General features: G+C 36.1%; 2 protein-coding genes across 6 annotated transcripts; one reads left to right on the forward strand and one right to left on the reverse strand.

Annotated features, from left to right (window-relative positions):
• The first annotated feature begins 317 nt into the window (after positions 1-317).
• Positions 318-1,551, forward strand: LOC105341436 (dCTP pyrophosphatase 1). The gene is made up of 4 exons (XM_011447982.4): positions 318-412; positions 669-779; positions 974-1,008; positions 1,181-1,551. Exons 1-4 carry the CDS (start codon positions 351-353, stop codon positions 1,405-1,407), a joined length of 435 nt encoding a protein of 144 aa, XP_011446284.3. The 5' UTR covers positions 318-350; the 3' UTR covers positions 1,408-1,551.
• Positions 1,552-9,704: 8,153 nt separating this feature from the next.
• Positions 9,705-15,706, reverse strand: LOC105341434 (ileal sodium/bile acid cotransporter). Of its 5 annotated transcripts, none has more exons than XM_066080665.1 (6): positions 15,597-15,706; positions 14,985-15,064; positions 14,647-14,735; positions 12,277-13,343; positions 11,841-12,015; positions 9,705-11,063 (listed from the first exon to the last, which is right to left on the reverse strand). In XM_066080665.1, exons 4-6 carry the CDS (start codon positions 12,979-12,981, stop codon positions 10,387-10,389), a joined length of 1,557 nt encoding a protein of 518 aa, XP_065936737.1. In that variant the 5' UTR covers positions 12,982-13,343; positions 14,647-14,735; positions 14,985-15,064; positions 15,597-15,706; the 3' UTR covers positions 9,705-10,386. The 5 variants fall into 5 exon arrangements, with proteins under 5 accessions (XP_065936737.1, XP_034339497.2, XP_065936739.1 ...); XM_034483606.2 differs by having other exon boundaries at positions 15,592-15,685; XM_066080667.1 differs by lacking the exon at positions 14,647-14,735.
• Between the last annotated feature and the right edge of the window lie 1,564 nt (positions 15,707-17,270).

Here is a 17,270-nt window from a genome sequence, read left to right on the forward strand (position 1 = left end):
GACTGGACTGATCTGAAATCTTGACAAGAAAAAAAAGGCTAAATCCCAAAATCATGAAAATCCTAAGGGGGGGGGGGGGGGGGGGGGGGGGGGGGGCTAGTATACATATACTCCCCCTCCCCGGTTCCGACGCTTATCTTAAGTCTATGATAACTTTACCCACCATATATTGCAGTCATATGAATTCATAATTTAGAATACTCAGTACTTGGTAATACATATGTATATGCTTTCGATTAGGAAACATTTTGGCGGGTTTAATAGATTTGGGGAAGATGTACCCAACAATCATCGGGATCGGGGTTTAAAAATGCACGTGTTCGTGGTTTACTTTCTACTTTCGCTTTACAATGAATAACAAGGAAAACGAGACCGGCTATAAATTCAGCAGTGACCAAACACTTGAGAAAATGTATGTACTGATGGAATGCATTAGATATAAAGGATACAACCAAACCTTTTTCTCATTTATTAAAACGATCAATATGAATATAAATATTGTCAGATGTCGTGAGTCTTCTCCCGAGGCTTCACCAGCTGTTCACATAAATCAGTGTTGCATTGTACTAGAACAGCTAGAAATCTGTTGTAAGTTTTATCGATATGTAAATAATTTAGGCTGGAAGAACACCCCAGACCTGAACAGTGTGCTATAACATATATTTCAGACGTGAAATACAAGCCGTGTTCTGTAGAGAAAGGAACTGGGACCAGTTTCATCCACCCAGAGATGTTCTCTTTGACATGGTGGGGGAAGTCGGGGAGCTGGCAGAAATCTTGTGAGTTTTTATGGAGCTGTAAAAGTTGTAATGTGAAAACTGAAACTTAAAGAAATCTGAAATGAATAGAGTGGCTCTCAGAGTAATGATTGATCAATATATAAACAGTTTTGATGCGTTCTCTTTGGAGTTCCTTTTTTTCAGCAGAACACCAATTTTATAAATACATACATTGTTTGCTTTTAATTTTACAGTCGATTTAAAGGACATGTAGAAGTTGGTCTTCCTGGTAAGGCTACAAGTTTTAACTTTTGAGATTTTTTTTTTTAATTCTGTAATGTTGACTATTTTTTTACTTGACTAATGATCAGTATTTTGTAATTATATACCCAATGAAGAATTATTGTTCAACACACTGTTAGTATAAACTTGTATTATGTATGTCAGTGGACCTATTACAGAATTCAGTGAGGAGGAGAGAGATCACGTCGGCCAGGAGATGAGTGACGTTTTACTCAGCCTGGTCAGACTGGCCGAGAGATGTCACATAGACCTACCCACAGCAGTGCTACAGAAGTTCCAGCTAAACAGGGAGAAATACCCGGTCCACAGGGCCTACGGTAAAATCAATAAACCTACAGAAAACACGGCAGAAAAGGATGGAAAGACAGACACTACTGGTAAATAGAGAAAGTTTCAATAAAAAGACAAATAGAACTCTTTAACAGCACAGTCTTTGTAAACAGCAATAACAGATCAGGATACCCGAGTCGGTGAAACATTTCCTCAAAGAGTGAAACCAAAATGTACAAAATGACAGGAACCAATAACATCACAGAGTAAAAATAAACCCTGAATTAGCCTAGTGTTCTAACCCTAACCCAGTGTCAATGGAACCAAAATAGCAGAGAGTAGAGACAAACCAAAATCGACACAGTATTAATAGAACAACAGCACAGAGTGAAAGACAGGCAGCACATAGTACTCTGTTCTGGTAACAGTGGTCTATTATTTTCACAAATAACTCAGTTAGATATGAATTTTTATTATTATTAATGATTTTTATCATTGAAATAGATATTAAACTAACTTCTTAGACCTACGTGTGTGACTAATAATTAATAAAAGGAAAAAAAAGACAGTAATCTGCTCAGTGTTTTTTACAATGTGGAGTGTAGCTGGCTTGAAAGTTTAAGCCTACAAAGTACCGGAAAGGAAAAGTGGGTATGTAGGTTACAGAGGAAGGGACATTACATTGAAGTGGACAGGCATAGCCTACATCCACTTCTTCAAAGAGAATAACCCCATGCTGGTACAAGAAAGGGGAGTGAACTATACAGTAAACAAAATGGGATCGAGGGACTTGCTCGTATTTTATATTACTTGGGACTCTATAGACCAACTCTTACTTTTTAAAAAAAATATTGACCTGGTACTTTATCCCAAACCAATCCTTGCTACTTTAGTAGTATAGCTCCTGACTAGAGTTGCAGGTGTCCTGGTTCGATTCCCGATCCAGCAATATACTAGTATTTAAAATGTAATTATATGCCCATTCCTACTACATATGGTTCGTGGCCGTCCTTATTCAGGCAATATGAATAAGTCCCGGCAAGCTGAACTTGTGTTAATTGTGTCTTCAGGGTTAAAGACCATTTAAGGAGGGAGGAATGTAGTAGCTGGGGCTATATGGACCGTGTATATCGACCTGGGCATTTCAGTGGTAGAGCTCCTGACTAGAGTTGCAGGGGTGTTGGTTCGATTCACGGTCCAGGTATATATTTAGGATGTATCTGTATGCTCACCCCTACTACAGATGGTTTGTGGCCGTCCTTATTCAGGCAATATGAATAAATAAGTCCTGGCAAGGTGAACTTCTGTTCTGTCTTCAGAGTCAAAAACCATTTAAGGAGGGAGGAGTGTAGTAGTTGGGGCTATATGGACCGTGGATATCGATCTGGACATCTCTGTGGTAGAACTCCTCAGTAGAGCTGCAGGGGTTCCGGGTTTGATTCTCACTATTGCCGCTCTATATTTCCTTGTATTTATATGCCCATTCCTCCTTTCCTACTACAATAACAAAAGATACATGAAAGATGGAAAGAAGGGTTGCAGGGACACCAGAGAGGAATAATAGTATTTTGTTATTACAGAAAGAGACCGGGGTCTTAGCGTTTGGTGATTAGTCAAGGGCGGGAACTGCTGGTGTATCATTATAAAATCAAGGACAGCATGATAGGTGCAGATCCGCATGCTCCAGTGATGATTCAAATAACCTAATACAAGTACTTGCTGGGAGAAAGAAAATAAAGTACAATGTGGTTAGAATGTAATATCCCAGTCATTAATGTGATGTACGCTGTAATTAATGTGTTGGTCTAAAAGGAACAGATGAAATCCCTGTTGTATACACAACCAAGTCAGGCAAAAAACTCACAGTGCATGAAACTGTTTGTTCCGAGTACGACAATTATTATGCAAGAATTCTGTTACTCGTGCAGGGACAAACTGACGGCTTCAAATAACATGTAAAAAACGTAAGGATCATATTTGGTTTTGTGTGAATTTCTGGGACGAAATATTTGCATTATAATTTCCTTATACATATATGTGATCGTGTAATTTTTGTAACCAAACTTATTTTAAACTAGTACAACATAATGAACTTAAAATGATTGACATGAACAAAAAATTATAATAAAGACTGGATGAGCTAAAGTGTATCCAAACGAGTTTTAACTGATTATTATTTGATAAATTTTTATCAAAACTACCAACAGGTTTTGAAAAGTGTTCCATATATCAATGTGGGACAAACTCTTTCTTTCAATTTAATTGTGCTGAATTCCTTAAAGCATTCCTCCCCGTCCCACTTTACTTGATGTATTATCTATGGTATAGATGTTCCCTCGTTTGTCTCCAGTGTTTGAGCGTCGTATCGTTCTTGATATACAATACCGGGCCAGCTCTCCATTCCTGGTGACACACGTCAACCCCTCCATTTACTAGATTGGGATTCAATTGTTCAGGTGTAAATTTCAAATTAAAGTTTATACCTTACACCTGTAGAGACTCACTGTGGACGCTATAGATACTAGTTATAACCTCCTGCTGTGTCCAAATTCAGGAACGCATTTCAAATTACAAAGGATTAACTTGCATTTTGTGAAATTTTTAAGACATTCCTGAACACAGAATTATTCTTCATACAGTTTATACACAATTGAAAACACTGATAAGTCTAGAATTATAAAAAGGGCGATGAATATCGAAAATATACATTTCAATGCTTACTTTAAATGAGTCTGTGGTACATATGATATTTCATCACCTATCTATTATTGCAGCATTGTTGCATTTGTAGTGCGTTCGAATTGGATTTCGAGTTGCGCGGTCATATTATAGAAATATTTATTGTTTATTAGCTGTATATAAACATGTTCCTGGTGACAATAGTTCTCATATTATACATGGTCTTTAAAATTCGGACAATATAGGTTGGAACAATTTGTCCCAGCAACGGAGTTCCAGGCTATTGTGTCACAATACATGTGATACGGTATAAAGTCATACAGTAAGAAGTAATTCCTATATAGACGTCGTGGGCCCAAAAAAAGGAATGGGTGTCTATCGGTTTATTAAAAAGATGTAAAAGGAATGGTGGAATTTATCTTATATGGAATATATATTGACGGCTAAAAGTCGCCAAAATTAAGATATAATTTTTAGGCAGTTATGATGTTCCTGAATCAGCAATCATTACTGATGTACCATGAGAAATTAATGTGCTGTCAAGAAAAGCATTCAAATTAGTCTCGATTATCGTATATATATCCGGTGAAGCAAAACTCTTTGCTAAGTTAACACTTTTTTATCCTGATACCAAAAATTGTTAAGAATTGTAACTCACTGAAAATTTGGACGGCTTCAAATAACGTGCCGAGGAATCCAAGTTTTGAGTGAATATTCAGGACAGCATATTTGCAATTTTTTCCTGTCTATATGATTGTGATCCATGAAATGTGTTCCTCAATTTTGACCTCTTTCCAAGTATTGCGCACTTAAGGTATCTCACTCGATCCTTTTTTGATTTCATTGCGCAGATGATCATTATATTTTAAACGAATATGATTTTATTTATTTAATCATCGCAAAAAGATCATTATTTCTTAATTACATAATATTCATAAAGAAAATCCATTTGAATTCAAGAAACAAGCAGGTTTTGGGAGAAACTATTTTTTCGTGCGGAATGCTTTTTATTATACTTTATATATATTGGGATATATTTTGAGAGTGATAGACGTTTAGCATAAAATCATGCAAATATGGAAAATGTCTGAATTTTTGAAGCCAAATTTTGCGATAATTATCGAAGTCATATATCTAAAATTTGACTTCACTTACCCCCATGTTTTATTATGTCAAAATGATACTGAATACATATATCTAGACAACTGGATTAATTTTATAAAATTCCTTAAATTCAGAATGTTTTTTATTTCAAATCAAATTGAAACTATAAAATAATTATAGATATTGTCTATTTTAAGTGCAAAAAGGTCACAAAAAATATGCAGCTTCGTACAATTTTTTTTTCATAACCCCTCATAATACATATACGGTTTTCACGAGGTATATCATACCATCTACCTCGTTCTATAGGCAATTTAGCATTACTTGTTCTAAAAATACAAAAAGATTTCTGATATTTGGAAGGCAGATTCAATAAGTATTTTTCCAAGGATAATGTGGTTTTAAAAATTCTATGGTTAAAACCTTTTGATGAATTATACATTTCACTATTCCATGACTGCTTGAATTGGTCTAGAAGTATATGAAAAACAGTTTTCTTAAGCCACTGGATATTTACATTTTGTTGCTACAAAATAAAAGATAGACAATCATTCAATATTTTAACAATAAATTTAAACCAGCGTCTGTTCATTTTACCCATTGCATTTTGTAGTTTTGACGAAACTTTATTATTTTGTGAAAAGAAAAGTTTACTCCAAAATGCTATCATGCGAACTTTAACATTAATTATTAGTGGGTATCGTCCAAGTTCCCCATAAACCATATAATTTGGTGTTGAAGACTTTAGGTTTAAGATATGTTTACAAAATTTCAGATGTAACTTTTCAACCAGTGCTATATTACCAAATCCCCAAACTTCACATCCATATAGTAAAATTGGTTGAAATCGCATTTAAGGTCAAATTAAATTGGCCATTACTCAGAAGGATGAACACTGACCTCCCATTATCTTTGTATTTTTAAGCATGTTTTGTCTACAGATTTCAAAGATATAATTCTCAAAAAATTCTTGATACAAGAACATTGAAGAGTGAGATACCTTAATCTTATAAAATTTAAGGAATTCGCGTATTAATATTAACATGTAATGCCTATTTCGCTGTAACGTTTTGCGATTGAGAATGTTAAATTTTTAACATCGTACCGTCCCTGTGCTGTCTATATAATAAAGGACCAGCTCTCTAGTCCTTCTGACACACGTCGACTTTTCTATTTACCTGATTGAAGTCCTGTTGTGAACGGTGTAGATTTCAAATTACCATAAATAGTAGAGTTTAATTCTTACACCTGAGGGCCCAATATTCTACCTGTATGGATTCTGGAACTTTATGGATAATGCCTAGTCTCTCGCTGTGTCCAATTTCAGACATGTATTGTACACAACAGGAGTATTATAGAAAGGATTTATTTTGACTTTCCTAAATAATGAAACATTTAACATATCTTATATGTAGTGCAACCGCATTTATAACTAAAGGGGCATGGTCACGATTTTGGTCATATATTGTTTTTCCGTTTTTAAAGGGGCATGGTCACGATTTTGGTCAAATTTTGGTCAAATTTTATTTTTCTGTTTTTATTTTAGGAATGCATTTCTAATGATCAAATGAAATTTGGGTGCCAGTCGATGAGTTTTAAGCAAGATATAAGGCTCACAACTCTTCGTCATGTAAACAAGGCTCGTGCCCTGTTTTTGTTATTGAACATAGGTTCAATATACCAGTAAAAAATCTTTTTCAAGCTGATTAATTTTCTTATTCATTTTAAGCACAAATATACAGTTCCTAACGATTGACACATTTATTAGAGGTCTAAAACTGGATTTTTCACTTCAACATTCAAAATATAAACAAAAGCTTTGTTTACATAGCGAAGAATTGTAAGCTCTGTAGCTCGCTTATAACTCAACAAATGACACTCAAATTTTGGCTGCCTATTAAAAATGCTTTACTGAAGCATTGTAAACATTAAAATCGAAAAAATAATTTTTTACCAAAATCGTGACCATGCCCCTTTAATGTTTACAATGCTTCAGTAAGTCATTTGTTATGGTCCACCAAAATTTAAGTGTCAGTCGTCGTGTTAGAACATACAGAGCTTACAATTCTTTGCCATGTAAACAAAGCTCTGTTTTGCGTTTTGAAAGAAGTGAAAAGCCCAGTTTTAGACCCAAAATGAATGAGATAAACAATAGATACTATTTTTTTATGCTTAAAACAAATTAGAACAAAAAGAAATTAGCAAGAAAAAAGGGCTTACTGGTGTATTGAACCAATGTACATGTAAACAAAAACAGGGCACAAGCCTTGTTTACATGACAAAGATTTGTGAGCCCTGTGTCTTGCTTATAACTCTACTACTGACTCTCAAATTTTAGTTGATCATTAGAAATGCATTTCTAAAGCACTGTGTAAACAATGAAATTTGACCAAAATCGTGACCATCCCCCTTTAAATTCACAATGGAAATCCATTAATACTACAAAGATACGACAAAAAATCATGTCTTCATCTAGATTGATTTGTCATTCGGTATAGAATTACTAGTACGTATTTTCGTTAACTTTGTTATTTATTATAGTCATGAATGAGTAGATCGAGTCACGTGGTCACAGTGTATAGGTAAATGTACTATGCTGTAGTATGGCACTGTTCGCTGTCTATCAGAGAGACACTGCAGAGAAATGCAAAGAATCCCGAACCCCGCTAAACAATTTAAAGAGTTCATTGTTAGCTAGTGCTTATCAAAGAAAGGAAAAAAGCTATGATTTGTCTATGTATAAAGCGACGCAGTAGTACCCCGCGGTAGTGTGGCCCTGTGGGCTGTTTATCAAAGAGAGACACTACAGAGACAGAGTCCCAATTATTTAATATTTGTTTACTATCCTAGACAATGACGACATTGCCAACTAAGCCTAATAGAATCATTCATTATTACGAGTGTGGGATAGTGAAATTCCACCGAGGGGACAAGATTCACTGTCTAGGACGAGGCTTTGCCGAGTCCTAGACCGTGAATCTTGGCCCCGAGGTGGAATTTCACTATCCCACACGAATTTATAATGAATGATTATTTTTCTCGCATTATATTAGCTTAAAAAATGATGTTTGACAACTTTCTGTTGTGACGTTCAAAAGATTACTTTCGGTTTATCCCTCCGCGTGCTTCAAATAGTGCAAGTTAAATGAAAGCATACGACAGTTTTTTCAATTAAAATATGAAAAATTGTAATTAATTATGCAACACAATTACTTAATGGATAATCTCAATGCACTGTTTTGCATTTCCCTACAACGTTTGTTTACGTTTTAAAACGGCGTAGTAATACACAGTGTAAGACAGAAAAATCTCACACTGCTGTCTCACACCGGACAAACCGATCTCACACCGTTGATAATGCGAGAAATTGATATCACAAATCTCTTGCGCCGTGTAAAAATGAGTACCGCGAAAAAAAATACCCGCCAAAAAACAACTCAGCTAAGCTGTTTAAAAGAGGGACTTTCAGTTCATTGTTAGTGCTTATCAAAGAGATGAAAATATTATGATATTTCTATGTAGGATGCGATGTACGCATGTTTGTGTGATGATTAAAATGCTACGGTTATGTAAACCTATCTTTCTATAAACATGATATTGCCCCATTCTTTTATTCATTGGGAGATACGATCGTGTCGTATTTATAAACATTTAAAATATCAAGCTTATGTTTACCAGGTCATGCAGAAAGTTTGATAATTAATTCGATCTTTTTTTGCGCAAGTACAAAATATATATGCATGGATTATGTTACCAAGGTGACGATTAAGAACGGTTTCACAAAACAAATGTGACGTGTGAATTTATGGGACGAAATATTAGCATCATTTTACTTTTGTATATATATGACTACCATCTTTAATTACAATTTGATCTCATCTTAAGAATACACTATGAAGGTCTTAGTTGACTCCTTGGGAGTTACTATGTAGTAAATATATAAAGAATTTCTCCTTATTCTCCGTACTAATATACTGTTCGGATATAGAAATTTGTGTTCAAACACTATTTAACATGGTGACATGTTTAAATTAAACACGCTCTCTCTGCTGTGAAAAATTTAAACTGATTGGATTATCAAAGATCGCATCAAAGTTCAATATCTGATAAAGCTTTGTTATTGGTCAATATATTTTATTGGGCTTAGAAAAATTTACGTCTTTTCATGCAACCAAGTTAAGATGAGAGAGGACTGTACGTCATTATTTGCAACGTATTTCGTTATTGTAACAGATTTGATTGGATCATCTTATATTATTTCTAACATGCGGTAACTTCTTCGTATTCTGAATAAACAGGTAAACATTCATATACGTAAGGTCATTTCTTACAACTGAAGACTAGCGTTCTAGTTTCCACCTACATAGGCGACGGAACCGTAAGGGGGGGGGGGGGGGGGGGGGGGCTAAAGGGGCACACACACACACTTTGTTTGCAAAGTTAGACATTATTTTTTTTGTCTTGCTTGTCAATGTTCCTGATAAATCTAGCCCCCACCACCACCACCACCACCAATTTTAATTTGCTTCCGACTCCACTGAGCCTTACAGAACAAGATGTTTGAGATACACAGATACCCTCTTATCGTGTCCAATACTTTAGTATTAGGAACGTAATACAAACTACGGAAGAATTTAAAAATTTATATTGACATTTCTGAATAAAAAACAATTTTTATAACAAAATAATGTGTTTACATAAATCACTATAAAACTGTAGTCTATTAGTATACATATCGAACAAAATATTGAACAAGAGTTATACAAACATATAAATGCCCTATATACCAATATCTAACCAGTTTACATGTTTATAGAAGATCATTTTTCTTTCAAATACAATGTTTTTCAACACTGACCAACAGACCAAAGTTTTCAGAATTTTGTTTTTAAATTGTATCAGGAGCCAGGTGAATGAATTCATCCAAAACATCATATTCATCAGAAAAATTAACATATTATTATTAAAGTTAACAAGTTTACATGATATGTTTTAAATATCTATGTGTGTGGGAAGGCAGTGTGTGGCCTATTACTATCACATTTTTTAATTTGTGTCTTCATTTTTTTTTTACTCTATGCCACCCATTTAAAAAAAATAATAATAACTTGCATCGTTCGTTACCGTAATCAATGACTGTGAGACATTAAATACAGTTTTGCTTACATCCATACATTGAATATTTATATATTGGAGGGTTGTATAAAAGTCATTGATCACATTGTTTACATATTACAGGCCACCACTATAATAAACTATATATCATATTGCATATTTGGAAACTTAGCACCGTCCCACAACAACACAACAATCAGTCGTATTGTAACATTTCCTTCTCTTCTCTATTTCCATTGACAATTATTTTAGTGCCATTTTTAACCTCTAAGTCCACATCGCCACGTTTCGTCGCATCCTTTTCCGGTACGCTTGCGTATATATCTTTGTTACAACGTTTGTAAATTTGGTAGATAATGGTGAGCACAAACAGAGGTAGAGGGGTCATGACCCCGGAAGCAATGGGTGCCACGGCTGCTATCTCGCCGTCAGGGGGCGGGAAGGCAGTGAACATGAGCAAAATAGCGACGCCCTGGTTTTGAATGCCAGTCTCTATAATGATAGTTTTGACCTTGGTCCAAGATTGTCGCAGAATCAGACTGATGATGCCGGAGAGTATATAACCACAGTACGGCAGCAGGGACCCGGCCAGAATCACCTTGGGTTCAAAGAACTTGAAGATAAAGAGATTGGTGTAGATGCCCACGGAGATGAGGATGATGATGACGAAGAGAGTGACGGGGGTGATGATCTTCATCAGGACTTTGGTCAGGCGCGGGAGCTTGTACTTGATGGCCACGCCCACCAGTAGCGGCACGATCAGGATGATGAGGGCGGTGAAGATGTTCAGGAAGGGGATATCCATCTTGGTGGCCCCGCCCAGCTCGTCAGTGAACACTTTACCCAGCGTGTAGATCCACAGAGGCATCATTCCTGTAACATACACACTCAGGATACAAAACTTTACTTGACAATGCTTTCTTTAGAAAACATACTACTTTAGATTCATATATTTGACTTAGATACTACATGTAGTATAACATTTCTAACACTTAATAATCGCGAGCGGAAGAAGATTTTACGTAACGTTCGTCGTTTAGTTTGAGGAATAAACAACGGACATTACGTAAAACTGGAACATTGACACACACATGAAGAAATTGTCTACGTCCTAAAAATTAAAGGTACTGGCAATGATAGACACAAAATCCTGAAACTAAACCCAAGAACGGAGGGGGTGTCTCGCTATTGTTGACTAGTGGAACAGGCCATAGGTTCCCCTATTTTATTCCATTTATAGCGACCACCTCATCTTCAGGATCTTTTTTTAAATGAAAATACAGGTGTTTCATTGAACTTTCGTTTTAGACATTTTCTCTGAAAATTAAAATAGTATCTTAAATATAATTCTTGTTACCTATTTGTAAAAGTAACAATGTTTTTTACCTTATATTTTGTCAACTGAAATTTAAAACTTGGTTTATAACCAGATCTAAGCGCATTTATTTTTACATTCTGCATCTTCGCTAGCCAAGGGTCTTCGGTCCATGGGGGGTGAAGTGGAAGGAAAATCCCTTGGCTTGTGAAGATGAATGTTGGTGATTACAAATTCTCATTCTCCCCCACGTCTTTAGTTTGCTCTTTTAGCAAACTATGTGAGATACTAGCTCTTAGTAAATAACTTCTTTGTGTCAGAACAATCCATATTACCTAGAGCAGCAATGGTACTAATAGTTGTCATGGTAATCGAGAGTGACAGGTCTCCATCCAATAGATGTGAGTAAATGTTGCTGACTCCGCCTCCTGGACATACTCCGGAAATAAATATTCCAAGAGCCACAGCGGGATCGTTTGGAACAACTAATTTTGCAATAGCAAATGCGATCTGAAATAAACATTAACACAGATATTTTCAATGTCTCATTACCTTAAATATGCGCTCAAAAAATGACATTTTTTTTCAAGTGAACCATTTTTCTCAAGACTTTTACAATAATAAGATCGGATCGGAAGACAATTGATTTAGAGGAGCTCACATTGGTTCAAAGCCTTATTTTCTACTATGTATTCCTTTGATAAGTGAGACATCAGATGTTTTATAACTTGGAGACTGATTAATTTAGGGGAGTAGTGCAGAGTGACTCACCATGGGCATCAGTATGTACTGACAGCACAGACCTATGGCGGGGGCAACAGGACGTCGTAAGTTCTCCTTCACAACATCAATGTCAAGTTTACATCCAAAGGCCAAGGTCACAAACACTATGAAAATGTAAATAAGGACCCGGAAAACCGTATCGAACACCCCAAGTTTTCTAAACACTACCACATTGAACACGTGACGATCTGCCGTAGTCTCGTTTTGGAGGGAGTTCCCGACCTTTTGCAGTTTGACGTCCAACAACGCTCGCCCTATGAGTTCACCATAAAGAGCCAAGGTCAATTTTCCGCGGAGACCCTTCCTCTGTATGACGTGATAGCGAGGAGAGGGTGTAGATGACGTCACTGGGATTGGAATAACCTGTGGACCGGTGTCGGTTACGTTCATCAAAATGTCCGTGGCGTTGGAGCAGTAGAGGACAATGGCGTCCTGCCGGACGGTAAAGACCACGTGACGTTTACTGGAGATCTCCACCCTGTACCGGTCACTGCTGTGATTACAATATAAAGTGTACTCCACAGAAAACGTACTCTCTTGATACATGGTCAGGACAAACGGCTGCAGCGGGCCCCAGCTCAACTCCATCGGGCCCCCGGTTCGATTCGATGCATTGTCTGGTGCCACTTGACCACTCTCAGCACTTATGCCCTCCAGAGTCAGTAAGAGTATCGCTAAAATCCTCAACGTCATTTTTCCCGGAATGTCCCTTATATTCTAAATCGGCGTCTGCATACTTTAAATCCTGTTAAATCTGATTCAGAAATCACATCCGAGAGGTCGAGTTTCTGTGGCCGACCGCTGAGACTGACGGGTATCATGTACACCAAAAGAAAACTGAATGGCGTAAAACTTTAAACCCCTTGCTCATTTTATGGACTGTTAATCGTCAGACACTGGAGCTTAATCGCCAATGAAAACAGGCCTCCTTGGCTATGGATTTCAATCAAGTTCGTCGCAAGGTCTATTTGTTGACTTCAAAACTTTGTATTTGTTTGGAATTCCATGTTCTTATGAAAAACAGCCTGGGGTTATTTATTTAGTCGGTGTTCTAGCTGAAATACAGAGATGAATAAAAATTACAGCAATTTAAAGTAATTTAACGTCAGTCCCACGCAACCTTTTTTCCATTCACTAAATTTCTCCATTATACGATGACTGACCCTAATGAAAGCTTATGTAATCTACATGCACTTGTGACTTTTATAAAAATAAGCTTGCGTGTCTATGTCTGAGTAATACTGATGCCTCTTGTCAGGAAAGAAATGTCCCAAAATGTTCTATGATAGTGGAATGGCAATCACATATTGCTTTCAAAAAATAAAAACGTACAGCAAAAAATATCCATAAAAACAAACACTTAAAATTTGATACGGATTTATCACTCAGAAAGTAAAAATCGTTTTTCGTTGCTGGATTGTTTGCTTTCTCGCCATTTAATTTGGCATTTGTACGTGTGATTATGAAAATCACGCTAATAGTTTGTCAAAAAAAAGGTCAAAAGCAAAATAAAACGTGCTGGATAATTAAAATGGGTGGGTCACTAATAAAGTGAAAATTGTTCTGCTTTGTTACTTTGTTTGGTCTCCGTCCATTAAATTTACATGTTTACTAAATTCGGTGTCCAAAGCAGGTCTGGTCCAAAGCAAACACTGTAGGCAAACAAACTCTCCATGTTTTGTCAACAGACAGCGTCTGCAGAGTGTGACACAAATAAAATAATCGGGGTGAAATGATAAACATTATATTAACCGTGCATATATATGTAACTACTGGTGTGCCCCTGTAAACATTTTACTGGTTATCAGTGGCCCTCAGTGAAGACGATAAGAAAGTCCCATTTATAGAGGAAAAGTTCATCCACCATTTCTACATAGGGACTTTTTCTACTTTGTGAATGTAGCGGAACATGGTCACTGCCCCCAGGGAAAGTACCCCACCGACTACTGGGTACTCCCCTATCGCTACCACGAACAAAACTGTCCATTTTACAGATGCTTAATAGACCATGATGTTATCACAGGCTTCCAAAAAATAAACTTAATACTGGGCATTTATAAAACTGAAGATATCTCACTTATGCTTTGAAACAGAGACGCTTTCACGTCATCTAACTTTCAGTAAAGATGACCAGTGGAACGGACAATTCCCACGCATGCATTTGCAATCGCTCGTTCTAAATTCACTTAGTGATAATAAGGACGGGCGAAAATTAAACTTGAGCGAAAATTCTGCGTTCAAGAGTTCTATCAATAAACAAAAAGGATCTTTCACAAAGTTTTAATAATGTAGGCGAAACTTTTAACGCCTTATATTTACCTTCCAAAATTACAATATTTGATAAAGCTTAAATGTTACCTCTCAGGAATCATTGTCCAGCTCCTCACACCTTTAGGGTTATCATTCCCAACTATCGGGGCTGTGACGAAGTCATTTAGGTTAAAGACCTGCAGTAATTTATATTTGGATATAATGTGTGCAAGTGGTCCTAAAATATGCAGGTATATCCATTTAAAAGTGCGATGTCAGAAACTGTGTACAGCTGATCTCACCTGGGGCCCGGTTCTACAGCACCGATCGCTCACAAGACTATACATAGAAGTACGTGGCAGGCAAATGCCAAAAAACCCAAACAAACAAACAAACAAAAAAATGTTGAAATCAAACAAAGGAATTCATCCATATGTTCCGTTTACCTGATCGAGAGGTTGGCCCTGGGTTTGCCCATTCAGCAGTCATTGGAGTCTTTGGGTGCTAAAATGTTGCTTCTCTGGTACTGAAAAATGCAAATTATACAATGTATTTCATTATACGTTTGTTGCTCAGATTTGGCAGATCTACTCCAAGACAGTTATCGTATTAAATCTATTTAACGCGAATTCAATCCAACAGTTATCTCTGTAATGTGCTGTATTCCTCAAATTGAATTCCTAATGAAGTTGATATTAAATAAAAGCTGACTGTCCGAAGTCTTCTGCATGGGATCTGATTTCCTAATTTACATTATCATATCTAAAGATTTGCCAAAGGACTTTGTTCCCTCTCAGGATGTAGATTAACATTAAACAAGAAAAATTTTTCCAGAAAAAAATATAATTCTTGCATTTTTTGAAAGTTAAGCATTTAAAAAAATCCTGTCATCTCTCCACGTTATTTGTTTCCAACACGCTGGTACACTGAAGCAATGTTGTGATCAGTTCTGTATCTATAATTAGAAATAATTTAACGAGGGTTTTTTTACACCCCGATTTCGTTTTTTTTCTAAAAAAAAAAGAAGAATTAAGAAGTTTAACTTATACACACCATACCCCTCATTCCTAGCCGCTGGTATCAGCTATCAGCCATGAACCAGTGAGTGGACTTCGCTGACGACGGTGACTGACACATGCATTTTTCTGTCAGCATGGACCTTGTGGTGCGATGAAGTGTAGTGCATAGGTTTTTTTTTGTTCACAGCATTTAATCAGATTATAATAGAGATTTTGTCAACAAGAAAAAAAACAGACGATATTTAAGATAGCACACTTAAATCAATAGCAATTTTAATCAGGCACATAGCAACAGGATGTCGCAGCAAACAGTTTTCTTAAATTTACACGTAGGAAACGTTAACGTTTTTGAATTGAGCCCCCCCCCCCACCCCCATTTTGGGGGCCATGTAGTGAAAATAAGGAAATGAAGAGTAAAAGTTATTGATATATTGCTCTACCCCCCCCCCCCTCCTACGGATTAGGATTTTCATGATTATGTATTTTTTGGGGACGAGTCTGCCCCCTTTCAAAAACAGCGCCACGTGCCTTTTAAGCAATGCAATTGTAACAAAATTATCTAAAAACTTTTCATTTGGTTAGTTAGTTGTAGGAGAGAGAGAGAGAGAGAGAGAGAGAGAGAGAGAGAGAGAGAGAGAGAGAGAGAGAGAGAGAGAGAGAGAGAGAGAGAGAGAGAGAGAGAGAGAGAGAGAAGAGAGAGAGAGAGAGAATCACGTACTCACTTTTCGTCCCCTCTATCAGTGATAGCCAGAAAGGAAGATAAATATACACGCAGTGCTCAGATAGCAGACGATCAACACACGCACGTGTGCCTGCTCACATGGATAGTTGTTTTTTGAAAATGAAATTTATGGTGCACAAGAATTTTAAGAGAAGGAACCGGATAACGGAACTAATAAATATAATGATTTCATACAATCTGATTCGAGTGAAGTCCCGACTTGTTACTGAGGAAAGGTCCATGGACCTCAGTGGACAAGTTATGGTCAGACGACACGTCCCTCAGTTTTATATAACTTTCTCAAGGAATTTGTTACTGTCTTTCAATATCTTTGACAAGCTTTCTTGCCAAAAATTAGGGTACCTAACCAGGCATTTGTGCAAACCACTAGAGAATGCAAATTCTTATTTAATCTTATTGAAAAGACATATGAAGTACTTGTATGAAAATTTTTGGCATATATATAAATATTTTTGAAATTATAATCATTTTAAAAATGATAATAAATAATATTAATTTTATTTGGTATATAATATGGTCGTTGAAAAGTACGTTTAAAAATAATTATCATTTTCGAGGAATGTGTCGTCTGACCTCAACTGTAACTGTTGATTTAATTAAACATGATGACGTGAATGGCCCGGCACACATCCTAGTCCGTAAAAAAAAAAAAAAAAAATATATATATATATATATATATATATATATATATATATATATATATATATATATATATATATATATATATATATATATATATATATATATATATATATATATATCTCTGTGTGTGTGTGTGTGTCCCTGCGAGTATCAATGTATGCGTAACTGGTTCATACAATTACTGTTTTCTTCCATACATGTAGCATAACCTTTTTTTATTTACATTGGGGTTGGGGTGGAGGTGGTAAAAATGCTTTTATTGAAATAAAAGGCTTCAGATCGTCCAAGGATTATAATGTATCAATGAAATAATGTTGGTTTTTTGCTAC

Source organism: Magallana gigas, chromosome 3, assembly GCF_963853765.1.
Source record: "Magallana gigas chromosome 3, xbMagGiga1.1, whole genome shotgun sequence".
NCBI classification, from domain to species: domain Eukaryota; kingdom Metazoa; phylum Mollusca; class Bivalvia; order Ostreida; family Ostreidae; genus Magallana; species Magallana gigas.